The sequence below is a fragment of the Oncorhynchus mykiss genome, chromosome 8 (genome assembly GCF_013265735.2).
Source record: "Oncorhynchus mykiss isolate Arlee chromosome 8, USDA_OmykA_1.1, whole genome shotgun sequence".
Taxonomy (NCBI): domain Eukaryota; kingdom Metazoa; phylum Chordata; class Actinopteri; order Salmoniformes; family Salmonidae; genus Oncorhynchus; species Oncorhynchus mykiss.
In genome coordinates, this window is record NC_048572.1 from 50685307 (window position 1) to 50712338 (window position 27032).

General features: G+C 40.1%; 1 protein-coding gene across 2 annotated transcripts; it reads right to left on the reverse strand.

Annotated features, from left to right (window-relative positions):
• Positions 1 to 5040: 5040 nt before the first annotated feature.
• On the reverse strand, positions 5041 to 25115 carry hsd17b7 (hydroxysteroid (17-beta) dehydrogenase 7). 2 transcript variants are annotated; one of them, XM_021612799.2, is made up of 9 exons: positions 24922 to 25115; positions 24176 to 24379; positions 22564 to 22656; positions 15273 to 15387; positions 7473 to 7667; positions 6637 to 6741; positions 6449 to 6505; positions 5854 to 5952; positions 5041 to 5380 (listed from the first exon to the last, which is right to left on the reverse strand). In XM_021612799.2, exons 1-9 carry the CDS (start codon positions 24954 to 24956, stop codon positions 5246 to 5248), a joined length of 1038 nt encoding a protein of 345 aa, XP_021468474.2. In that variant the 5' UTR covers positions 24957 to 25115; the 3' UTR covers positions 5041 to 5245. The 2 variants fall into 2 exon arrangements, with proteins under 2 accessions (XP_021468474.2, XP_036841485.1); XM_036985590.1 differs by having other exon boundaries at positions 24176 to 24419; positions 24922 to 25108.
• Positions 25116 to 27032: the final 1917 nt, after the last annotated feature.

The window sequence follows — 27032 nt, forward strand, 5'->3', positions numbered from 1 at the left end:
AGGGTGTCACAATATGCTGTTTGTAAACACATGCACATTTTCTCACGTGTCAGGAGGTGATAACTGTTGAATTATTCCTTAATCGCATTAGCCATGACATATAATTGCTACGTTAATTGACAAAAACAAAATGCCTATGCACTGTAGGTCGGTAACAATAAATATACTGATGGCCAATAAAAACCTTTATTGCCTTATTGTTTAGAAGATAATAATAAATATCCAATATGCAGTTAATGCTTTCAGGAAATGTAGACAGAGAGGGGAAGAGGGGACCTTTTTCCAAGTGAAGCATTTCCAAATCCCAATATTCAGCAGCTCTCTCTGTGTGTTCTGAAGATTAAGGAGGATTTGTAGGTTTATAAAAAGCAGAAAACAAACTTGTGTGTAGAGGGCAGGCAGGGAAATATTTACAAGCATTTCGCTACACCCGCAATAGCATCTGCTAAATATGTGTGTGACCAATACAATTTGAGTTGATTTGATCTGACTAGTCACTTCTCTGTAACCTATCAGTGGGAAGTTTGGGAACTCAACCATCCAGCCAAACACAGCTGTTGGCGACAAGGTCATATATTGGATGCCATGTTAATTTAGCTTTTATAATTCTCTATTCTATGAATACAATATCCTTGTAATAGTTTAGCCCCTGTAGAAGGAATCATATTATTTGTTTGTACATAAGCCTACTACAGAGTTTAAACGCATGAGCAAGACACTCACATGACTAAACTGTGACAAAGCAATTTGGCAAGCAAATGCCTCTCCTCATAACGCCCTAAAGTGGTGTCAGTGAAATGTGTGCCATGTACGATATCGGTGACATTACAAGCATCTTGCACCAATAAACTTATTGGAAGTATCCGTGTCATGTTGGAACTGGCATTATATCCTATGTGCTAATGTATTTCTCTTTAGACCTACAGTACAATATGACTCACATTTGACCTGAGACCCATTTTAGTAGTGGGATATTACTGCTATATTAGCCTCATTGTTCAACATTCTGTTGCATTTGGTGTGAGTGACACTATCCATCACCACATAATCTTTTATGAATGAAGTGACATAACAAAAGGAACACATAAGATAGAGATAATTGGTGTGGGCCTAAGGCAAACCACACCATGTAAATAACCCTAATCATGGTTTGTAAGGCTACACCACACCACAGCAAACCTAGGTGTGTGTGTAACATGATACAGGTATCAGGTAAAAACAGGGCGGGTGTCTTTGTTACACCAGTAAACTGGGCCTACACAGCTCACATGCTCTGCAATACAGACAAGACCATCTGCTGCTGCCCTGTTGTTGAACAATTCAGCCAATGAAATATCCATTTGAACACATTCTAATTTGGCAATGTTGATTTTAGACTGAAATACAATTGGCTAGACTTTTGACTACATACTGTGCCTTCAGAAAGTATTCAAACTCTTGACTTATTCCACATTTTGTTGTGTTACAGCCTGAATAAAAATGGATGAATTAGTTTTGTTTTCTCTCACCCATCTACTACACACAATACCCTATAATGACAAAGTGAAACCATGTTTTTAGATTTTTTTTTGCAAATTTCTTGAAAATGAAATACAGAAATATCTAATTTACATAAGTATTCACACCCGAGTCAATACTTTGTAGAAACACCTTTGGCAGCGATGACTGCTGTGATTCTTTCTGGGTATGTTTCTAAGCACTTTCCACACCTGGTTTGTGCAACATTTGCCCATTAATAGTTTCAACATTCTTCAAGCTCTGTCAAGTTGGTTGTTAATCATTGCTAGACAACCATTTTCAGGTCTTGCCATAGATTTTCAAGTAGATTTATGTCAAAACTGTAACTCAGCCACTCGAAGATTCACTGTCTTCTTGGTAAGCAACTCCAGTGTAGATTTGGCCTTAAGTGTTAGGTTATTGGCATGCTGAAAGGCAAATTCATCTCCTATTGTCTGGTGGAAAGCAGACAGAACCAGGTTTTCCTCCAGAATTTTGCCTGTGCTTAGCTCCATTCCGTTGATATTTAACCTGAAAAACTCCCCAGTCCTTAACAATTACAAGCATACCCTTGACATAATCAGCCACCATTATGATTGAAAATGTTGAGTGGTACTCAGTAATGTGTTGTATTGGATTTGCCCCAAATACAACACTTTGTGTTCAGGACAAAGAGTTAATTGCTTTGACACATTTTTTGCAGTACTACTTTAGTGCCCTGTTGCAAACAGGATGCATGGTTTGGAATATTTTTCATTCTGTCAATTAGGTTAGTATTGTTGAGTAACTACAATGTTGCTGATCCATCATCAGTTTTATCCTATCACAGCCATCCCGGCCGGGATGTCCTTGTCTCATCGCGCTCTAGCGACTGCATGACGCTGACACGGTCGCCAGGTGTACGGTGTTTCCTCCGACACACTGGTGTGGCTGGCTTCTGGGATAAGCAGGTATTGTGTCAAGAAGCGGGGTCGTGTTTCGGAGGACACACGGCTCTCAACCTTCACCTCTCCCTAGTCCGTATGGGAGTTGCAGCGATGGGACAAGACTACATACAACTACAAATTGGGGAGAGAAAAAAATACAAAATAAAAATTATTTGTAGTGACTGGGTGTATTGATACACCATCCAAAGTGTAATTAACAACTTCACCATGCTCAAAGGGATATGCAATGTCTGTTTTTTGTACCCATCTACCAATAGGTGTCCTTCTTTGCGAGGCTTTCAAAAACCTCCCTGGTCTTTGTGGTTCAATCTGTTTGAAATTCACTGCTCGACTGAATGTGTGGGGTACAGAGATGAAGTATTATTATTGCACATATGCAACTTATTAAGTGACTTCTAAAGCAAGGGGTTGAATACTTACTGACTCGAGACATTCCAGCTTTTCATTTTTTATTCATTTGTAAACATTTCTATAAACATAATTCCACTTTGACATTATAGGGTATTGTGTGACACTATCTCAATTTAGTCATTTTTAAATTCAGGCTGTAACACAACAACATGTGGGAAAAGTTTCTAAAGGCACTGCAGATAAGAACACGTCCGAAATTGAACCAAAGTCAGCATTAGCTTGAAGAGTGGTGGCGTCAATCAACCTTTCATTCAAACAAGCGACACATAAATAATACAAAGAAATGTTTCATTTCAATAAAAGTTCAAAGGCTCACAACTCTTCATCTTACCAAGCAAACACAAAGGAGTGCTTTGCCTAGTTCTGGTCAGTTATTGCTATTTGTGCTTAATAATTCACAAACGCTCTTGACAGTCTATCACATTTAGCTCATTGAGTTAGCAGCAGGAATGTACAGGCTTGTTTCTGAGACATTAACAAATGTCCATGAACCATTTCAGGTGTATCAGTTTCAGTTTTAGCATTTGATTTAGTGTTCCAGTATTTTCAGTGGATTTCAGTATTCAAGTTGCAAGTCTCTGTTTTAATATATTCTTTCAACCATATTTTAATCTACTTGAGTGCCTACTGTACATGTTCCTGTCATAGTCACAAAAGGAACAGCACTCATTTAGCCTAGCTAGCGTACACTAACCAAGATCAAATGATGAAGTGCTTGGAAATGGGGAAACCTCTACTCAACTAGGGAGGCTATTGAAAATGGGGAAACCTCTACTCAACTAGGGAGGCTATTGAAAATGGGGAAACCTCTACTCAACTAGGGAGGCTATTCAAAATGGGGAAACCTCTACTCAACTAGGGAGGCTATTGAAAATGGGGAAACCTCTACTCAACTAGGGAGGCTATTGAAAATGGAAACAGATGATTCTATAGAGTATTCACTCAAATAGAGAGACATTATTCAAACCACTACTAGTCCCTCATGGCTATGGTCAACTTATACAGAGAATACCATTTCTCTTCATTCACACGGAGTAAAACACACTGAATAAAACAGTTTTGTTTATATACAGTGTTTTCGGAAAGTATTCAAACCCCTTGACTTTTTCCACATTTTGTTCGGTTACAGCCTTATTCTAAAATTTATTAAAATTGTTTTTTCCCCTCAATCTACACACAATTCCCCCTAATCACCAAGCAAAAACAGGTTTTTAGATTTTTTTTGCTAATTAAAATATCACATTTACATAAGTATTCAGACCCTTTAGTCAGTACTTTGTTGATGCACCTTTGGCAGAAATTACAGCCTCGAGTCTTCTTGGGTATGACGCTACAAGCTTTGCACATCTGTATTTGGGGAGTTTCTACAATTCCTCTGTTCAGATCCTCTCAAGCTCTGTCAAGTTGGATGGGGAGCATTGCTGCACGGCTATTTTCAGGTCTCTCCAGAGATATTTGATCGGGTTCATCCAGACATAACGCTTGGCATTCAGGCCACAGAGTTCAATTTTAGTTTCATCAGACCAGAGAATCATGTTTCTCATGTTCTGAGAGTCTTTAGGTGACATTTGGCAAACATAAAGCAGGCTGTCATGTGCCTTTTACTGAGGAGTGGCTTCCTTCTGGGCACTCTACCATCAAGGCCTGATTGGTGGAGTGCTGCATAGATGGTTGTCCTTCTGGAAGTTTCTCCCATCTCCACAGAGGAGCTCTGGAGCTCTGTCAGAGTGACCATCAGGTTCTTGGTCACCTCCCTGACCAAGGCCATTCTCCCCCTATTCTCCCCCCAGCCAGCTCTAGGAAGAGTCTTGGTGGTTTCAAACTTTTTCTATTTAAGAATTATGGAGGCCACTGTGTTCTTGGGGACCTTCAATGCTGCAGAAATGTTTTGGTACCCTTCCCCAGATCTGTGCCTTGACACAATCCTGTCTCGGAGCTCTACAGACAATTCCTTTAATCTTGTGGCTTGGTTTTTGCTCTGACATGCACTGTCAACTGTGGGACCTTATATAGACAGGTGTTTGCCTTTCCAAATCAAGACCAATCAATTTAATTTACCACAGGCAGACTTCAATCAAGTTGTAGAAATCTCAAGGATGATCAATGGAAACAGGATGCACTGGAGCTCAATTTTGAGTCACATAGCAAAGGGTCTGAATACTTATGTAAATAAGTTATTCGTTTTTATTGTTTAATACATTTGCAAACAATTCAAAAAATATTTTTTCACTTTGTCATTGTGGTGTAGATTGCTGAGATTTAAAAAAATGTATTTAATACATTTTAGAATAAGGCTGTAACGTAACAAAATTATATATTATATGCTATAGAATAAAAGTTGTGTGATTAGGCCTAAACTAGTTAGTAAAGGAGAACAGCCATACAAAATACTACTCTGTCTGGTTGAGGTACTTTTTGTAGGCTTGTTTATTGTCATCCTCTTCTTTCAATCTCTTACGAGCAGATTTTTCCATTTCCAGCAGTTTCACATACAGGGCCTCTGACATGTCGTCATCGATGTCCATCTAAAAAAACAGAAAACACCAAAGTCATGAGAAAAAGGCTAGATAACACTTTTTTTTCTATCAAATAACATCGACTTAAAACCCCTTTAAATTTTTTATTTAACTAGGCAAGTCAGTTAAGAACAAATTCTTATTTACAAGGACAGCCTAGGAACGAACGGTGGGTTAACTGCCTTGTTCAGGGCCAGAACGACAGACCTTGTCAGCTCGGGGATTCGATCTAACAACCTTTCGGTTACTGGCCCATTGCTTTAACCACTAGGCTACCCTGCCGCCCCAAAAGCAAGAACAACCATATCAGACAGAAACAGCAATATAGAATCTGTTCACAACTTTAATATTACAGATGCTTATCTTGGGGCCTAGCTTTCTATCGTGTTTGCTTACTGTCTTTTGAATATGATTTGGTGCGTGTGTGTGTGGGGGGGGGGGGGGGGGAATATTATTAAATGAGGACTGTGAAAGACACTCACTTGTCGAGGCTGCGTGTAGTTGCTCCCCATGCCTGACGTCAAACTGTGATACTTTGCCTTCGGATCCAGGGACTCAGTTTTTTTCAGAAACAGCGAGTGCTATTAAAAGGCAGGATGACGTATCAGATTATGAAATATGACTCAGATGTATTATCTAAACATTTCAAGCTGTTGAGAGTGACATTTTCAACCGTAAAAGCATCTTCCGGGTAAACACCGGGTAAACACACAAAAACAATCAGATAAGCATGGCTAGAGGGATAATGCAGTAATACTACGAATATACCTCAATGTTTGTTGTAAGGACGCAGTGGTAATTAACTGTAAAATACTAAGAAAATACTCATTTCATATTTAAAATATTCTCATGCTGTAAAATATCCAATAATTGCCAAAACAGATCAAAGATGCAGAATGTAAAAACAAGTTAATTGATGGTAACATTACATAAAAAAAGACGATACACGTTCGGTTACCCGGACACAGCTTTTGACCTGTAACCCGGGAAACCAGCCCATAAATATGTACAATATTAGATGTTAATATGTAAATAATACATATCTGAACTGTTTAGATTGGTTTCTGAGAGGCATACCAATGCTCCAGCTCCATTGTGCGGTGTCAGTGTGAACGTGTTGGTGAAGATTCGTATCTGTTCATGAAGACAAACATGTTGAGTAACAATACAAGTTGTACATATGAGATTTTCTGATGATATCACAAGACCACAACAAATTATGTCAAAACAGTAAAAGAAGACTGAAGAGTAAAAAAACAACTTACAAGATACATGATGGGCATGATGAGGGTCCAGAAGAAGGAGGGGAGGATGCCATAGGTAAGATTGGTCATCACCAGCCCTGGACAAATCACTGATGAGTACAGCCCCTGTCAATCGTGTAAAACAAAAAAGGATCATTATTGATTATCTGATACATGTAAAAAAAAAAAAATTAAAAAAAGGATCATTATTGATTATCTGATACATGTACTTTTGAGGTAGAGTTTGACTAAATATAAAATGTCATGCAACTTGACATTATGAACAAAGAGAGGGGGCAGCATTCACAATTCCATTAGGATCTAGCATAGACAATCCAGTCTCTCACTAGGCCAGGACCCAGAATGGACCCACCACAACCCACCAGTTGCTCCTGAATTATGATTAAGGGTAAATCGTAGTTCACAGACGCTGAGACGCAATAGTCCGGCATCCAATTGTGACATAGCTACGCTTCTCTTGAGACCAACATCAGTGGGGGACGCACAGCCCGAACGCGTACCTCCCACAACCAACTAACCCTAACCAATGCGACTCCGCTACGCATTCTCTATTCATTTGAATAGACAGTGTTGACAGTTGGAGAAATTGCTTGAGTTGCTCTGAGAATGTGAAAAGTAAGCCAACGGTCCAATATTCTAGAAGACTGCTGTGCGTACACATGCAAAATTTGGAATATGAAGAAGCCTTTAGGGAAACACAGCCATGTGCAACTGAATAAGTGTGTACCTAACCTAGTACACATCTCTTGCAAGGATCCAAAATGGATCTGCCACAACCCACCAGTGGCTCATAGCCCAATACTGCCATGTGTAACTGAGTAAACATGTTGGCTCACCTGGCTGTTTTTGTGTCTGTTGAGGGCAAGGCTGATGAGGTCGGAGGCATACTTGGAGGACGCGTAGGGCTCGGTCCCCAGTCTGTGCTGGACATCGTCTAGACTGAAGGCCGAGCGTCTGGCATTGCTGGATGAAGTCCACACTACCCGGGAGGTCTGACCAGCCTGGCAAAGGATAGAGTCTAGCTCCCTGACCTGGAACATAAGAGACGGAAAGTATGACAATGTTTGAAGGGACAGATAACCTGGACCAATGAGACAGCTGGGCTCCAGACTGCGACCATTTAAAATCGCATTTTGCGACCCTTTGACACCGCATTGGTGCGAGCCACACATTGTACACTAAAAAGGTCCTATTTTTTAGGAGGCTAAAACCATGAGTTGGTCAAACAGTAAATTCTCATTATTCCTGTAATGAAAGTCTCCATCCTGCCCCTGTACCTGGCCTGCTGCTGTGTCGAGCGAGCCACTGCTTTCCCGGAGTAAAAAATGCTCCGGAAGAAGAAGGAAAGTTTTCTGATTGTATAACATTTAAAAATCCAATTGCGGGGAAAACAGGGGGACCATTAGGCAATGCGAGCATGGGGAAGGGAGTGCGAACAGTGCGGAACCTAAGTTGGGGAAAGCTTAACTTTCGCATAATACTCTGTGATATCGCAGCACTATTGAACAATCAAAGTTCACTGTAGCTTCCAGCCCCTACTGGATTGCTAGCACCCACAATAGGGCGTAGCTTGACGAAATACAAGTGCTAGTTAAATTCATTTAGGCTACTAGCAGTAGGTATTATATTTAGTTAGTGATCCAGCTAATGTGTTTTGGATTTCCACTTACTCAGTTGGGGAATTACCCCAAAATAAACTTGCATATGATATTAGTGCACATAAAGATTCATCTCTATTGAACAATGAAAATCATAAAGTTCTGGAGCCAAATTTTAACAGTAAAATATAACAACAATAGCAACAATTCTTCTTAAAATGAAGCACATTAATCCACTTTACAACCGGTGTAGCATACCTGGCATACATATACAGTGCATTCAGACCCCTTGACCTTTTCCACATTTTATTATGTTATAGCCTTATTCTAAAATTGATTAAATAAATAGATATGTTTCTACAGCATGATTGGAGTCCACCTGTGGTAAATTAAATTTATTGGACATGATTTAGAAAGGCAAACATCTGTCTATATAAGGTCCCACAGTTGGCAGTGCATGTCAGAGCAAAAACCAAGCCATGAGGTCGAAGGAACTGTCTGTAGAGCGTCGAGACAGGAAAGTGTCGAGGCACAGATCTGGGGAAAGGTACAAAACAATGTCTGCTACATTGAAGGTCCCCAAGAACACATTGGCCTCCATCATTCTTAAACGGAGAAAGTTTGTAACCACCAAGACTCTTCACTCAGCCAAATTGCGCAATCTGGGGAGAAGGGCCTTGGTCAGGGAAGTGACCAAGAACCCGATGGTCACTCTGACAGTGCTCTAGAGTTCCTCTGTGGAGATGGGAGAACCTTCCAGAAGGACAACCATCTCTGCAGCACTCTACCAATCAACCATCTCTGCAGCACTCCACCAATGGTAGAGTGGCCAGACGGAAGCCACTGCTCAGTTAAAAGGCACATGACAGCACGCTTGGAGTTTGCCAAAACGCACCTAAAAACTCTCAGACCATGGGAAACCAAGATTGAACTCTTTGGCCTGAATGTGTCACATCTGGATGAAACCTGGCACCATCCAAACAGTGAAGCATGGTGGTGGTGGTAGCAGCATCATGCTGTAGGGGTGTTTTTCAGTGGCAGGGACTGGAAGACTAGTCAGGTATGAGGAAAAAGATGAACAGAGCAACGTACAAAAGGAAGCCTTGATGAAAACCTGTTCCAGAGACCTGAAAATAGCTGTGCAGCTACTCTCCCCATCCAACCTGAGACAGTCCCCAAATACAGGTGTGCCAAATTGGTAGCGTCATACCCAAGAACCGAAGGCACTGCAGGCGGCGTGTGAGTTTCAAGTTTTGGGAAGCACATTTTTACAATACAAATGCACCTTTATAATAAAGCATTCCATGCATCATGGAATTTGCACTTATGTAAGATAGCCTACTATTCATAATGTGATGAGTAGATTGGATAGTCATAATTTAGGCTAATAACAGAACTCAATCACTGTTTGAAAAAAAACGTTCAATGCATGGCTGAGCACGTATTGCGTAGACCTTGGCGATATCAGATATATTTCTTCTTTCTTTGCATGGAAAAAAATGTGGCATTTTAAACACATTTCATGCAATTCTACTACATTTTATATGACTAGAGACATTAGCAGAATATTTTTTAATACAACAAATTACAAGGTAGCCTACTCTGCTGACACTGACAAACAGATCAATAAAAATGACGTTGTCCATATAATAGAAGGGGAGACACATAGAATATGACGTCCATCTAGTCTCTTCATTGTCTTATCTTTACAGCAATGACCATTTGCTTTCCAAACTATGTTTTCCCTCGATTCTATTATGCCTGGCTTGGCCTCTCTACTTTTCACAGACAGTTACAACTGAACAATAACCTGACCAAATATGTTTTTTTTCAAAGTAATGATCGTCTGTGGCCAAATCATGTTTTAGCAGCCTATTTTGAATGATTTTATTTATTTTTGTATAGACAAGCGTAGGCTAATTAGGCTATATAATTTTGGCAATTTAATTCAATTTACTTTAGGGAAAGCTTAGCTTCCCCTAGTCTTATGGACGCACTGCCTAAGCCTGCATATTAAAAAAACGTAACTGCACATAACCTCCATTTGCTATGTTTAGGCTACGGATTACAATTTTTTTGTGGGCCATTCCAATCAAAAATAATGCCAACACACTTAGAAATGTCCTTGTTTTTTAAAGAAAAACAGTCATTTACAACATTAACAATGTCTACACTGTATTACTGATCAATTTGATGTTATTTTAAATGGACAAAAAAAAAAGGCTTTTCTTTCAAAAACAAGGACATTTCTAAGTGACCCCAAACTTTTGAACCGTAGCGTATATTAGTAGGCTATACGTAAAGACCAGATTAAAGATTAAGAATAGTCTGATGGGTGTGAATATTATCAAGTGCTTGTCAAATTGTGAATGAGAGACTGATGAAGTGTGTGCAGCCTGCGCAAGAAATAGAGCAGAGCTTATGCCTCTTATCATTTGTCACGGCTGGCTGAAGGACTGGACCAAGGTGCAGCATGGTAAGCGTACATTTGAACTTTATTTAAAAATGACGCCGACAAAACGAAGAACAAAAAAAAACAACCGTGAAGCTTTGGGCTATGTGCCCTGAACAACTACAAAGTATCTTCCCACAAAACAGGTGGGGGAAAAGGGTTCCTAAGTATGGTTCTGAGAACCATACCAGGCCAAGACATAGAAATACAAAACATAGAAAAAAGGACATAGAATGCCCACCCTAGTCACACCCTGGTCTAACCAAAATAGAGAATAAAAAGCCTCTCTGTGGCCAGGGCATGACATCATTAGAGTCGCATCATACAGCCTTAGAATGTATAAAAAAAATCTAAACACATAGCCTAACATTTGTATCACAACTAAACTTCTATAAATAACAAAATAAAGCATTTAGGAGGAACTGTTTCTTTGTTAACCACTCAACACAGAATAGCCGCATGTATGCAGTCCCTCTGAAATTATTATTATTTGAAGCCTACCCTTTATAATTTATTTAGGAACACTACATGACCAAAAGTATGTGGACACCTGCTCGTTGAACATATCCTTCCAAAATCCTGGGCAGTAACATGGAGTTGGTTAACCCTTTGCTGCTATAACAGCCTCCATGTTGGAACATTGCTGCAGGGACTTGTTTCCATTCAGCCACAAGAGGATAGGTGAGGTCGGGCACTGATTTTGAGTGATTAAAACAGACTTGCAGTCGGCGTTCGATGGGGTTGAGGTCAGGGCTCTGTGCAGGCCAGTCAAGTTCTTCCACACCGATCGACAAAACATTTCTGTTTGGACCTCACTTTGTGCACGGGGGCATTGTCATACTGAAACGGTTGCCACAAATTGTCTAGAATGACATTGTATGCTGTAGCGTTAAGATTTCCCTTCACTGGAACTATAGGCCTAGACCGAACCATGAAAAACAGCCCCAGACCATATTCCTCCTCCACCAAACGTTACAGTTGACACGATGAATTCGGGCAGGTAGCGTTCTCCTGGCATCCGCCAAACCCAGATTAGTCTGTCGGACTGGCAGACGGTGTAGCTGATTTATCACTTTTCCACTGCTCCAGAATCCAATGGTGGCAAGCTTTACAACACTCAAGCCAACGTTTGGCATTGCGCTTGGTGATCTTAGGCTTATCGGCCATGGAAACCCATTTCATGAAGCTCCTGACAAACAGTTCTTGTGCTGACGTTGCTTCCAGAGGCAATTCGTGAGTGCTGCAACCTAGTTTATATACAGTGGGGCAAATCAGCCACCAATTGTGCAAGTTCTCCCACTTAAAAAGATAAGAGGCCTGTAATTTTCATCATAGGTACACTTCAACTATGACAGACAAAATGAGAAAAAAAATCCAGAAAATCCATTGTAGGATTTTTAATGAATTTATTTGCAAATTATGGTGTAAAATAAGTATTTGGTCAATAAACTTTTGTTATTTTCCACCATAATTTGCAAATAAATTCATATTTTTTATATTTTTTTATATTTTTTTGCCCCACTGTACCTGTCAGCAACGGGTGTGGCTGAAATAGCCGAATCCACTATTTTGATAGGGTGTCCACATATATATACAAAAGTGTATATATGTGTGTGTACAGTGCTTTCAGAAAGTATTCAGACAGCTTGACTTTTTCAAAAATGTGTTATTCTAAAATGGATTTAAAAAATGTTTATCATCAATCTACACACAATACCCCTTCATGACAAAGTGAAAACAGGTTTTAAGAAATGTTTGCAAATGTATTAAAAATAAAAAAACAAAAATACGTTTCACGTAAGTATTCAGACCCTTTGCAATGAGACTTGAAATTGAACTCTGGTGCATCCTGTTTCCATTGATCATCCTTGAGGTGTTTATACAACTTGATTGGAGTCCACCTGTGGTAAATTCAATTGACTGGGCATGATTTGGAGAGGCACACATCTGTCTATATAAAAGGTCCCACAGTTGAGGATTTAATTTTTTACATTTATTTTAGAATAAGGCTGTAACATAACAAAATGTGGAAAAAGTCAAGGGGTCTGAATACTTTCCAAATGCACTGTATGTGCAATTGTAGGCCTATTCTTCATACTATAAAATAACATAAAATAATGCCATGGAATCCTAAGCAAATATTGTCTGTTAAATGAACTTTTAGGCTGAGAGAGGCTGGACTGAGGGCTCTTAGGCCTGTTGTAAAGGCAGGTCCTCACCAGACATCACCGCCAACAACGTCGCCTATGGGCACAAACCCACCGTCGCTGGACCAGACAGGACTGGCAAAAAGTGCTCTTCACTGACGAGTCGCGGTTTTGTCTCACCAGGGGTGATGGTCGGATTCGCGTTTATCGTCGAAGGAATGAGCGTTACACCGAGGCCTGTACTCTGGAGTGGGATCGATTTGGAGGTGGAGGGTCCGTCATGATCTGGGGCAGTGTGTCACAGCATCATCGGACTGAGCTTGTTGTCATTGCAGGCAATCTCAACACTGTGCGTTACAGGGAATACATCCTCCTCCCTCATGTGGTACCCTTCCTGCAGGCTCATGCTGTCATGGCCCTCCAGCATGACAATGCCACCAGCCACACTGCTTGTTCTGTGCGTGATTTCCTGCAAGACAGGAATGTCAGTGTTCTGCCATGGCCAGCGAAGAGCCCGGATCTCAATCCCATTGAGCACGTCTGGGACCTGTTGGATCGGAGGGTGAGGGCTAGGGCCATTCCCCCAGAAATGTCCGGGAACTTGTAGGTGCCTTGGTGGAAGAGTGGGGTAAGATCTCACAGGAAGAACTGGCAAATCTGGTGCAGTCCATGAGGAGATGCATTGCAGTACTTAATGCAGCTGGTGGCCACACCAGATACTGACTATTACTTTTGATTTTGACCCCCCCCCTTTGTTCAGGGACACATTATTCAATTTCTGTTAGTCACATGTCTGTGGAACTTGTTCAGTTTACATCTCAGTTGTTGAATCTTGTTATGTTCATACAAATATTTACACATGAAGTTTGCTGAAAATAAACGCAGTTGAGTTTATCATGTTTCTTTAGAACTGTCTAAAATAAATAATAGATTTATTGTGATGGTGTGGGCTATATTAAATGGATTTATTAAACTTAAATGTCTTTATGTAGATGTTCCCAAGGTCCGCATCAATGGCTTGTAGGCTATGCGTGAAAGCCAGGAGATGCTAAATGTGTTTATGTTAATTAACGGTTAATTACCATGAGATGGCAGCTATTTGCATGGCAATCACCGGCTGACAAAATGTAATGACTGCCACAGCCCTATTACCATCCCAGTAATGATACCAATTTGTTTCGATTGCGTGACGCTGCAAAATAATTGTGTGCGACCAAATCATGGGCTGTTGTCACAAACTGAAAAACGTAGAAAATGTTAGTCTGGAGACCTGGACAGGTAAGATTACTCTCTCATATATGGTAGGTTAAATTTGGACTTTTTTTGTCTTTGCGTCTTGTGGAAAATGAATAAAATACGTTTTCAATTGGGGATCAAGAAATATGATGAGTGAAATTACCCCAAGAACTGTGAAAAAGTACATGACAGTAAACATTGCTAATGAATGCCTGGTTTGATTGAATTCCAGCCCTTGCCTGTCGTGTCCTATCACTGAGACTGTCTAATGCCAGTCCAAGGGACTAGAGAGTAAGGTGCATGGACGGTACAGCATGGAAACAAAATGGACCAGATAGAAACAAACGTTTAATAGTTAATGGCATGAGTCTCTAGAGGTTACTTACTACCTGTTACAGTGAGCTGGGTATCATTTTCTCTGTGGTTCTGAAAAGTAGATGAGTTTTTAAAGTTTCCAATACCTTTGTGCTTTTCCTTTAACAAAGGTGCCAAGTCAAAAAGCAACTTGTCTATTTGAAAATGGCCAATGTGGCATCAATAGTAGTCCCAAAATTGACACACAAAAAAAGTGTAAGTAGGAGAACTTGAGTCATAATGTCAGTGTTTTCCAAAAAATAGTTGTGAGATTTAAGGAATCCTGGAAGTCACAGTTTTCCTTGGGTTGGCTTTAGATTTCAATCGTGCCCACATGCCTACTACGAGACCGCTACTTTGCAGCACCCCCAAAAATATATAATTGATTAGGAGCACATCAGCACATGACCCGGCATTTGCAAATCCATTAGTCATGCAATCCCTTGTTGAAAGTAAAGTGGCTGTATGGGATATTTTAACTATGGTGAGTAAAGAGGAACACACAACCAACATAACACACCTACATCATACCAAAACCTCAACACAACTCTCGTTATGGCTTCTATCATTTCTTACTAAGGACATGGAAAAGCGAGGCGAAATCAGTGAGTTCAGCCCACCTTTACGTTTTTCCTCACCATGTGACCATGAAACCTGACCAAGGAAAACTCCAGGCCCTATCCCTTAGTTATCCCTTAGTTGTAACAGGGGACCGGGTCAGGTTACGTAGGTAACGTGGCACTAACTAGCTTATGTTTTAATTTCCAGGCTTTGTTTCCATTTGAAACAAACCTCTCTGTGTTGAGAAACATTACGATATGATAGGATAAAATAAGATAAGTGACTTACCAGCACAAAGTGTCCAAACAGGTTTGTGGCGAACACTTCCTGTAGTCCATCTTTGTTGACATGGTCCTGCTGGGTCAGGAGGCCCTCTGCTGTGGCAAACATTTTGACGACGTTGCTGAAGCACAAAGATAACATCACATCAGAGCACAGGGCAACGCTAAACACTTACTAGACATATATATCTGAAGGGTTAAGTTCAAACTTTTTCAGGGGGTCAAATGGAAACTTGGAGTCTAGTTGTGAGAGAAGTAAAGGTGCCTCGAAGAACCTTATGGGTTCTGGTGGAACCTTTCCAGTTCAAAAAGGTTAATTGAGGAACACCTCTGAAAAGGATCTTCAAGGAACCCCTGTGTAAAGTTTAAAACCAGAACCTTTTTGTCATATGATGGGTTACATTTTGAACTTTTAAAATAAATTATTGTAGAGATGGCAGCCTATCAGATTGGAGATGTGGCTTATTGGCGGTGTGGCTTTTTGGCCACCCGTTAGGGTAAATGTCATTATGTTAAGTTTCTACACTGCAAATTTAAACTTTCCTTTAATATTTATGCAGATTACATATTCAAATATAATATTAACATTGCTGATTACACATAGTAATACGTGTATTTATTTTATTTAACTAGGCAAGTCAGTTAACTTCTCTAGGGTAGGGGATAGCATTTGGAATTTTGGATGAAAAGCATGCCCAAATTAAACTGCCTTCTACTCAGGCCCAGAAGATAGGATATGCATATAATTCATAGATTTGGATAGAAAACACTCTAAAGTTTCCAAAACTGTTAAAATAATGTCTGTGAGTATAACAGTGGCAGGCAAAAACCTGAGAAAAATCCCTTCAGGAAGTAGGAAGTTTTTGTTGTTGTAGTTTTCTATTCAATGCCATTACAGTATCCATTGAGTTAGGACTCAAATTTCAGTTCCCATGCCTTCCACTAGATGTCAACAGTCTTTAGAAATTGTTTCAGGCTTGTATTCTGAAAAATGAGGGAGTAAGAGCAGTCTGAATGAGTGGACCCTGCCGTGTCACAAAGCTTTTTCATGCGCACGACTCACTTGTCTCCCTGTTGTGACTGTGTTTGAGCCTGTGGATTACTGAAGAAAACGTGCAAACAAAACAGAGGTTTTCGGATATAAAGAGACTTCATTGAACAAAAGGAACAATTATTGAAAAAATGAATGTCTTCTGAGTGCAAACATATGAAGATCATCAAAGGTAAGTGATTCATTTTATCTCTATTTCTGACTTGTGTAACTCTTCTAATTGGCTGGTTACTGTTTGTAATGATTTGTCTGCTGGGCTATGTTCTCAAATAATTGTAAGGTATGCTTTCGCCATAAATATTTTTTTTAATCTGACACCGTGGTTGGATTCACAAGAAGTTCATCTTTAAACCTATGTAAAATAGTTGTATCTTTTCTGAATTTTTATAATGAGTATTTCTGTATTAGATTTTGGAGCTCTGCAATCTCACTGGATGTTGGCCCTAGAGAAGTTAAGAACAAATTCCTATTTACAATGAAGGCCTACCCCAGCCAAACCCTAATGACGCTGGGCCAATTGTGCGCCGCTCTATGGAACTCCCAATCACGGACGGTCTTGATACAGCCTGGAATCGAACCAGGGTCTGCAGTGATGCCTCTAGATGAAGTGCCTTAGACCGCTGCACCACTCGGGAGCCCAAAGAACCTTATAAAGTGGTAACTACTCCAACGTCGGGATTTGCATAGGCTCTTGAGGAACTCATACACCTCTGTTAGCCTCATTGAAACTACAAAACCGCAGTGGCTGTTAATTTATCATCGAATCACAGCCTACTTCGTCAAATGGGTGATGATTTAACAAGGGCATTCGTGAAAAAAGTACTGTCATTGCACCAATGTACTGAACCATAAACATCAACGCCTTTCTTAAAATCAATACACAAGTATATTTTTTTTAAACCTGCATATATAGTTAAAAGAAATTCATGTTAGCAGGCAATATTTACTAGGGAAATTGTGTCACTTCCATTGCGTTCTGTGCAAGCAGAGTCAGGGTATATGCAGCAGTTTGGGCCGCCTGGCTCCCTGCGAACTGTGTGAAGACCATTTCTTCCTAACAAAGACAGTAATTCATTTGCCAGAATTTTATATAATTATGACATAACATTGAAAGCTGTAACAGCAATATTTAGACTTATGGATGCCACCCGTTCGATAAAATACAGAACGGTTCCGTATTTCACAGAAAGAATAAATGTTTTGTTTTCGAAATGATCGTTTCCAGATTTTACCATATTAATGACCTAAGGCTTGTATTTCTGTGTGTTTATTATATCATTTTTAAATTTTTTTTCTTAACCTTTATTTAACTAGGCAAGTCAGTTAAGAACAAATTCTTATTTTCAATGACGGCCTAGGAACAGTGGGTTAACTGCCTGTTCAGGGGCAGAACGACAGATTTGTAGCTCAGCTCTAAACACTAGGCTACCATGCCACCCCAATTATAATTAAGTCTATGATTTGATATTTGATAGAGCAGTCTGCGTGAGCTGTGGTAGGCAGCAGCAGGCTCGTAAGCATTCATTCAAACAGCACTTTCCTGCGTTTGCCGGTGGCTCTTCGCAATGCTTGAAGCACAGCGCTGTTTATGACTTCAAGCCTATCAACTCCCGAGATTAGGCTGGCAATACTATAGTGCCTATAAGAACATCCAATAGTCAAAGGTATATGAAATACAAATGGTATAGAGAGAAATAGTCCTATAATAACTACAACCTAAAACTTCTTAACTGGGAATATTGAAGACTCATGTTAAAAGGAACCACCAGCTTTCATATGTTCTCATGTTCTGAGCAAGGAACTTAAACGTTAGCTTTCTTACATGGAACATATTGCATTTTTACTTTCTTCTCAAACACTGTGTTTTTGCATGATTTAAATCAAATTGAACATGTTGTTGTCACGACTCCGACCGAAGGTCGGGTGGCGCTCGGCGGTCGTCGTCGCCGGCCTACTAGCTGCCACTGATTCTTTCCTCCCCCTCCTTATGTGTTTATTGAGTACACCTGTTTTGAGTTGGGTATAATTAGTGAGGCTTTATTAGTCAGCCGGCCCACCTGGTTCTTTGTGCGGGATTAATTATTGTGACCTTCTGTTTTGTGTAACTTGTGTGCACGTCTGTGGGTTACGTGTTTCCCATTTCGTGGGTTTTGCTGGACAGTTTAAGTCCCCGTGTTTGGGGCGTTTGTTTTGTTATACGCCCTGAGTTTTCGTGGGGTTGGCTTATGTTCGCCGTTTTGTGCATTAAATTAGCACTACCCTGAACTCTCTGCTTCCTGCGCCTGACTTCTCACCCACTACACCCAGAACGTTACAGGTGTATTATTTGTTTGAGACTAAATAGATTTGTATTTGTGTTATATTAAGTTAAAATAAAAAGTGTTAATTCAGTATTGTTGTAATTGTCTTTATTATAAATAAATAATATATAATATTTTTTTTAAAGAAAATGAATATATATATATATATATATATATATATACACACACACACACAGTGGGGAAAAAAAGTATTTAGTCAGCCACCAATTGTGCAAGTTCTCCCACTTAAAAAGATGAGAGAGGCCTGTAATTTTCATCATAGGTACACTTCAACTATGACAGACAAAATGAGAAAAGAATCCAGAAAATCACATTGTAGGATTTTTAATGAATTTATTTGCAAATTATGGTGGAAAATAAGTATTTGGTCACCTACAAACAAGCAAGATTTCTGGCTCTCACAGACCTGTAACTTCTTCTTTAAGAGGCTCCTCTGTCCTCCGCTCGTTACCTGTATTAATGGCACCTGTTTGAACTTGTTATCAGTATAAAAGACACCTGTCCACAACCTCAAACAGTCACACTCCAAACTCCACTATGGCCAAGACCAAAGAGCTGTCAAAGGACACCAGAAACAAAATTGTAGACCTGCACCAGGCTGGGAAGACTGAATCTGCAATAGGTAAGCAGCTTGGTTTGACGAAATCAACTGTGGGAGCAATTATTAGGAAATGGAAGACATAAAAGACCACTGGTAATCTCCCTCGGTCTGGGGCTCCACGCAAGATCTCACCCCGTGGGGTCAAAATGATCACAAGAACACACAAGAACAGAGCAAAAATCCCAGAACCACATGGGGGGACCTAGTGAATGACCTGCAGAGAGCTGGGACCAAAGTAACAAAGCCTACCATCAGTAACACACTACGCCGCCAGGGACTCAAATCCTGCAGTGCCAGACGTGTCCCCCTGCTTAAGCCAGTACATGTCCAGGCCCGTCTGAAGTTTGCTAGAGAGCATTTGGATGATCCAGAAGAAGATTGGGAGAATGTCATATGGTCAGATGAAACCAAAATATAACTTTTTGGTAAAAACTCAACTCGTCGTGTTAGGAGGACAAAGAATGCTGAGTTGCATCCCAAGAACACCATACCTAATGTGAAGCATGGGGGTGGAAACTTTATGCTTTGGGGCTGTTTTTCTGCAAAGGGCCCAGGACGACTGATCCGTGTAAAGGAAAGAATGAATGGGGCCATGTATCGTGAGATTTTGAGTGAAAACCTCCTTCCATCAGCAAGGGCATTGAAGATGAAACGTGGCTGGGTCTTTCAGCATGACAATGATCCCAAACATACCGCCCGGGCAACGAAGGAGTGGCTTCATAAGAAGCATTTCAAGGTCCTGGAGTGGCCTAGCCAGTCTCCAGATCTCAACCCCATAGAAATTCTTTGGATGGAGTTGAAAGTCTGTGTAGCCCAGCAACAGCCCCAAAACATCACTGCTCTAGAGGAGATCTGCATGGAGGAGTGGGCCAAAATACTAGCAACAGTGTGTGAAAACGTTGTGAAGATTTACAGAAAACGTTTGACCTCTGTTATATACCCTTTGTTGGCAATGACAAAGTCTTGAGATAAACTTTTGTTATTGACCAAATACTTATACCAAAACTTATTTTCCACCGAAATTTGCAAATAAATTCATAAAAAATCCTACAATGTGATTTTTCTGGATTTTTTTCCCTCATTTTGTCTGTCATAGTTGAAGTGTACCTATGATGAAAATTACAGGCCAATCATCTTTTTAAGTGGGAGAACTTGCACAATTGGTGGCTGACTAAATACTTTTTTGCCCCACTGTAAATAAAAAGAAGAAATAGGCCGATTTAAATCGGTATCGGCTTTTTTGGTCCTCCAATAAATTGGTATTAGCGTTTAAAAATCTTCATTCGTCGACCTCTAGTACAGGTGCATCAATGCTGGGACTGAGAGACTGAAAAACAGCTTCTAACTCAAGGCCATCAGACTGCAAAACAGCGATCACTAACTCAGAGAGGCTTCTGCCTACATTGAGACTCAATCACTGGCCACTTTAATAAATTTGTCACTTTAAAACAATGCCACTTTAATAATGTTTACATACAGTTGAAGTCAGAAGTTTACATACGCCAAAGCCAAATACATTTCAACTCAGTTTTTCCACAATTCCTGACATTTAATCGAAGTAAAAATTCCCTGTCTTAGGTCAGTTAGGAACACCACTTTATTTTAAGAATGTGAAATGTCAGAATAATAGTAGAGAGAATTATTTATTTCAGCTTTTATTTCTTTCATCACATTTCCAGTGGGTCAGAAGTTTACATACACTCAATTAGAATTTGGTAGCATTGCCTTTAAATTGTTAAACTTGGGTCAAATGTTTCAGGTAGCCTTCCACAAGCTTCCCACAATAAGTTGGGTGAATTTTGGCCCATTCCTCCTGACAGAGCTGGTGTAACTGAGTCAGGTTTGTAGGCCTCCTTGCTCACACACGCTTTTTCAGTTCTGCCCACAAATTTTCTATAGGATTGAGGTCGGGGCTTTGTGATGGCCACTCCAATACTTTGACTTTGTTGTCCTTGAGCAATTTTTCCACAACTTTGGAAGTATGCTTGGGGTCAATGTCCATTTGGAAGACCCATTTGGAAGACCCATTTGCGACCAAGCTTTAACTTCCTGACTGATGTCTTGAGATGTTGCTTCAATATATCCACCTAATTTTCCTTCCTCATGACCCCATCTATTTTGTGAAGTGCACCAGTCCCTCCTGCAGCAAAGCACCCCCATAACATGATGCTGCCACCCCGTGCTTCACGGTTGGGATGGTGTTCTTCGGCTTGCAAGCCTCCCCCCTTTTCCTCCAAACATAACGATGGTCATTGTGGCCAAACAGTTCTATTTTTGTCCCCATGTGCAGTTGCAAACCATAGTCTGGCTTTTTTATGGCGGTTTTGGAGCAGTGGCTTCTTCCTTGCTGAGCGACCTTTCAGGTTATTTCAATATAGGACTCGTTTTACTGTGGATATATATACTTTTGTACCTGTTTCCTCTAGCATCTTCACAAGGTCCTTTGCTGTTGTTCTGGGATTGATTTGCACTTTTCGCACCAAATGACATTAATCTCTAGGAGACAGAACACGTCTCCTTTCTGAGCAGTATGACAGCTGCGTGGTCCCATGGTGTTTATACTTGCATACTATTGTTGTACAGATGAATATGGTATCTTCAGGCGTTTGACAATTGCTCCCAAGGATGAACCAGACTTGTGGAGGTCTACAATGTTTTTTCTGAGGTCTTGGCTTATTTCTTTTGATTTTCCCATGATGTCAAGAAAAGAGGCACAAGGTAGGCCTTGAAATACATCCACAGGTACACCTCCAATTGACTCAAATTATGTCAATTAGCCTATCAGAAGCTTCTAAAGTCATGACATAATTTTCTGGAATTTTCCAAGCCGTTTAATGACACAGTCAGCTTACTGTATGCATCTTCTGACCCACTGGAATTGTGATGTAGTGAATTATAAGTGAAATATTCTGTCTGTAAACAATTGTTGGAACAATTACTTGTGTCATGCACAGAGTAGATGTCCTTAACCGACTTGCCAAAACTATAGTTTGTTAACAAGAAATTTGTGGAGTGGTTGAAAAACGAGTTATACAACATTAATCATATGTATATACTGTATTTTATACCATCTATTGTACCTTGCCTATGCCACTCGGCCATCGCTCATCCATATACTTATATGTACATATTCTCATTCACCTCTTTATATTTGTGTGTATTAGGTAGTTGTTGGGGAATTGTTAGATATGTTAGACATCCCTACTAAGCCACACCAAGGTTCCTCCAGGAACCCGTTGCTACATTGAACCATTAAAGGTTACTCCAAGAAATTAAATGGTGCGTGTTGTTTGAGTAGAGTACGGCTTGAAGGCGATAACCTTACCTAGAAAATAGGCCCTTGAAAAAGGCTTTGATGTCAATCTGTGGATTTGGCATGATCCCGGCATTAAGGTATAGGTAGTCCAGTCTGTTGTACCTGTGAAATGAGTATTAGTAAAAGTATTTATTGATGTCACATTGAAAAGGATGCAAAGTACGTATGCATTTGTGTGTGTGTGTCTATACGTATATGTGTGAGGGGTTAACTGGGTAATGACTATTACTTCTACTGTGTGGCAGCACAGACCACCTAGCGGACAGAGCCCATATCCAGATGTGTTTGTCAGCGTCAGTGCTGTTTATTTATATATATATATAAAATATATATATATATACATATATATAAAATATATATATATATACACATACATACATACATACATACATACATACATATATATATATACACATATATATATATTCTTTTTTTTTTTTTTTTATGAGCATGGTGTTATTTCTATTACAGCATATTGGATGACTGTCATTCATTTTCCATTCACCCAGCTCAATGTAACATTGATAGGTTTAGGCTCCTACATGATACTTGAATTTTCCCTTTACCCATCACGAGGTTTCTACAACCCCTAGCCTACGAATGAAAGTTTCCAATGCAGGTGCACATGTCTAGAGACAAATTTGTAGTAATCAAGGTGACAGACAGTGAAACATTCAATACCACCTTGTACACTTTTGTCTGCATCTAGCTGATCTAGAATATTCTGGTAGGTTCATCCCATTTTCATTCAGTTTGCTTCCATTTAAGAAAGGTATTTCAAAGTGCTCTCCTCCTCTCACCTTTTCCCTTCGCTTGTGGACTTGTGCACAACAGCTGCCTGTGACTAGGCAAAAAAACCTTACCAAGCCAAACCTTCATATCATAACCACCACACACAGCCTACATCATTGTCACTATATTAGCTAAAGTCAACATAGCTACTAGAACTAACATGTTAGTAAACCAGCTACAATCACGCAGTACAGTGTACAGCAAGCAGTTTAGCAGTTACACATGTGGGCCCAGTGGCAATAAATTAATACAAATTTTGAAGAAAATAATTTGTTCAAAACTGTTCAAATATTGTTTTTCTCTGTCTTCACTGCACTGCACTGCTAGCTAGCTGTAGCTTATGCTTTCAGTACTAGTTTAATTATCTGATCCTTTGATTTGGTGGGCAACATTACAGTTCATGCTGCAACAGCTCTGGATAGGTTGGAGGACATCCAATCATAATTACTGTGTAAGTCTATGGAAGAAGGTAAGAATCATGAGCCTAAAATGTTTTGTATCGAAGTCAATGTGCTCAGAGGAGGATGGAAAATAGCTGTCCTTCGGCTACACCATGGTGCTACCCCAGAGAGTGCTGTTGAGGCTACTGTAAAACTTAATTGCAAAACAGTGTGTTTTAGTCAGTTATTTGGTGACGTGAATGTACTTTGTATAGTTTTATCTAAAAAGCATCACTTTTTTAATGTTTCACTTTTTACATTTTTCTGAAATTCACTGAGTAGGATGGTCCTCCCCTTCCTCCTATGAGGAGCCTCCACTAGTGTGTGTACGGTATGTGTGTGTACATGTGTGTGAGGTGTTAACAGGGTAATGGTCTGATGGTCTATACCTAGCCTTGACCTTGTGGGCGGCGTGGAGAACCGAGCGGACAGAGCCTACATCCAGGTGCAGCAGGTCTATTTGGGCGTCGGGGTGAGAGGTCAGCAGAGCGGAGCGGGCCGCCTCAGCCCTCTGCATGTTCCTGCAGGCCAGACACAGCTGCAGCTGACTGTCCTCATAGAGCAGCCGCTCACACAGGGCTAGGCCGATGCCACTGTGGAGATGGAGAGGTCATAGATAGGAGATGACACAAACTGTAGGAGTAGGACACAAACGCCCTCATGTACACATGTATTGCATGTGCATGCATTGCACACACACACACAAGCCTATTTTAATTCCATAGGTCAACTGTTATTACACGGTCAGTGGACAATCAGTGAATCATAGTCAGTTTATGGATTTGTCAGACTAAATGACAACATGCTGGCTTGAGATAGAGTAGAGAGTAACTTGGCTATTACCGCACTAGCTTCATTACAAGTGAGACATGTGAATGTAACTTGGCAGTATTTCCACTAACAGCAACTTTGTCAACATGTAGCCTACATTTTCCACAATATGTCAAGTGGTTCTTCATTTGAAACGTTGTTGCAAATGTTTACCCTAACATTTTTCAAACACATTAATTCTCCGACAGGCAGTCATTGGCAAAATTGTATCGCATTAATAACGTTATCCAATCACACCAAGTAGCCTAGACAAGATTACCTGCAGTGACAGTCAGACGATTTTTGAATAATGTACGTTGCCTACCTGTTCGCACCGGTCACTAAAATCACTTTCTCCATGATGGCTCTTCTTCAAATGTAGGAAACTGGTGAAAGTTAAGAAGATAACAGAAAATAATACTATCGATGTAGAACACTCTGGTCCGATGTTATGAACACAACGATAGCCTATGCAGACACGGCTACATGGTGTGATTGGATGACGACACATCACTGTCGGCCAATCAGATGTAACTACAGAAAGCCAAGCGGATCATCGTTCCCAGCAGCGCAAAATTAAAAAAAATCTCGAATGCGGAGTTTTGTAGGCCTACAGAGGAGAGGTGGCAGAGGAAATACACTTTTATTTTCTTTCATCTTTTTGCAAGTGCTGTTTCATATCAAGATCTAAAGCAATTTAAAGACCTCAAATAGAAATGTAGAACAAGCAATGCAAAATGTGTTTTATTCTATGATCAAAATGCTTTCTTTGTCGCAACATTTTGGTTTGACCTAATGCATTTTTTAATTTAAAAAAGTAAATTTCTTGCATGTAATTCTTGTGAAGTGTGCATTAGATTGTTGTATTTAAATTTTGCTTGGTATGTAGGCCTATTTAGGCTTTCATGCGCTGGTGGGAAGTGCAAATTTGTAAGTCCAATATGGTTGTGTTCAAGTGCTTTTGAAGTCGGAACAATTCTTAAACCAATAAGATTTTAACGCTGCCAATAATACATTTAGTTAGCTTAACATACATTTGTAATTATCAAAGCGGATTTGTTGTAATATTTTGGGTTAAAAGGTGAGTGGTGAAACGTCACAACTCAGCAACGGCAGAGACGGAAGAGGAAGCGAGACATCCTACTCTGTCGTTTTTTCTGTTTCAATGGAAGTCAGTGAACTAAGTAGTAGACAGACCCAGCTGCTATCACTATGGGAGAGACATTCCCTTATTAAGTAAACTGGAACTGGCAATTTTTTTCAATGGTAAACGGCTTAAGGGAACTAACTTAAAATGTTCCACCATCTTTGCCAAAATATAATGCCAGAGTCCCACTTGCAATTATGGACGCGTTTGAGTGGGAAGGCGAATGCAACTGAATGTAGACTAAAGTTGAGGACTGAGGTCGGGGGAGGTGTATCTGCGACAGCCGAAAGTCTGATACTAATGTGGTCTTCCAACAGCAAGGCTCAGATCAACATGGCAGTGTTGCCATTGTTTATAAAAGTTTTACTTTATAATGTTTATATAAACATGTCTCCAACCCCCATATCACACACTCACAAACTGAAATTATGTGTGTGTTCATTGTACAATCAATCAGTGAGCGACAGCTTCAAATATCACATGAATATGTATATATCCACTGATTCAGTGGATATATACATATTCATGTGATATTTGAAGCACTTTGGTCACATTCGCGTGGCTCAAACAAAAATACCCTAATGATGGGTTGGCAATTGGGCCTCCCACAATGCAGGCGATGAAGTTGGTGAAGAGCAGCTGCAGAATCTTGCAGTCAAAACTTCATGACCTTTGATCACATTTTTGTAAAGTTCATGCAATCAGCATGTAGGCTCAACATACAAAGACTTGACAAAAATGATCTGCTTGAACGCTCCCTACAACTTGGAGGGTTGTTCAAGTAAAACTTCCCAGTCGGAACTCCGAACTTCAGATTACTCCTGATAGCATGAACGCCTCCAATAGTTGTGCAATTGAACTCTATGGATAGAATTAATGCTGCGCTCACCCGCTAGTCGGAACTAGGAAACTCAGAAATGTCAGACTTGCTAACTGGCTGAACGCGACAGGTGTATAACCACAACCAGTAAGCAAGTTGAACATTTCTAAATTTCCTAGTCATGACTAGCACGTGAACGTGGCATTAGCCTGTCTCATGCTTCCCAGTCGAAACAGTTCACGCATATCTTATGTTGACATTTTGTGATGTTTTTGTTCGTTTTGGTATTGAAGCACGTAACGAATGCACGTTCAAAACAACTGGGAGCTCGGATTCCTCAATTAAGTGTTAATTGTTATTCAACGAGAGCCAATAGTTTCTATGCAATTTTTTTCACTTGATAAATACTGCACCACACATCTTGGTGAGATGTGAAATTTCGAGACTAAGACCTCAGCAAAAACGTCAA

Bases quoted from the DNA above. Each gene is read 5' to 3' on its own strand.
- hsd17b7 (XM_021612799.2), bottom strand. From the start codon at position 24,956: ATGGAGAAAGTGATTTTAGTGACCGGTGCGAACAG. The intron at 22,657-24,175 runs GTATAGACCATC...CTCATTTCACAG, and splicing joins GCCCACAAGGTCAAGGCTAG to GTACAACAGACTGGACTACC. The intron at 6,742-7,472 runs GTGAGCCAACAT...CACGATTGACAG, and splicing joins ACAGACACAAAAACAGCCAG to GGGCTGTACTCATCAGTGAT.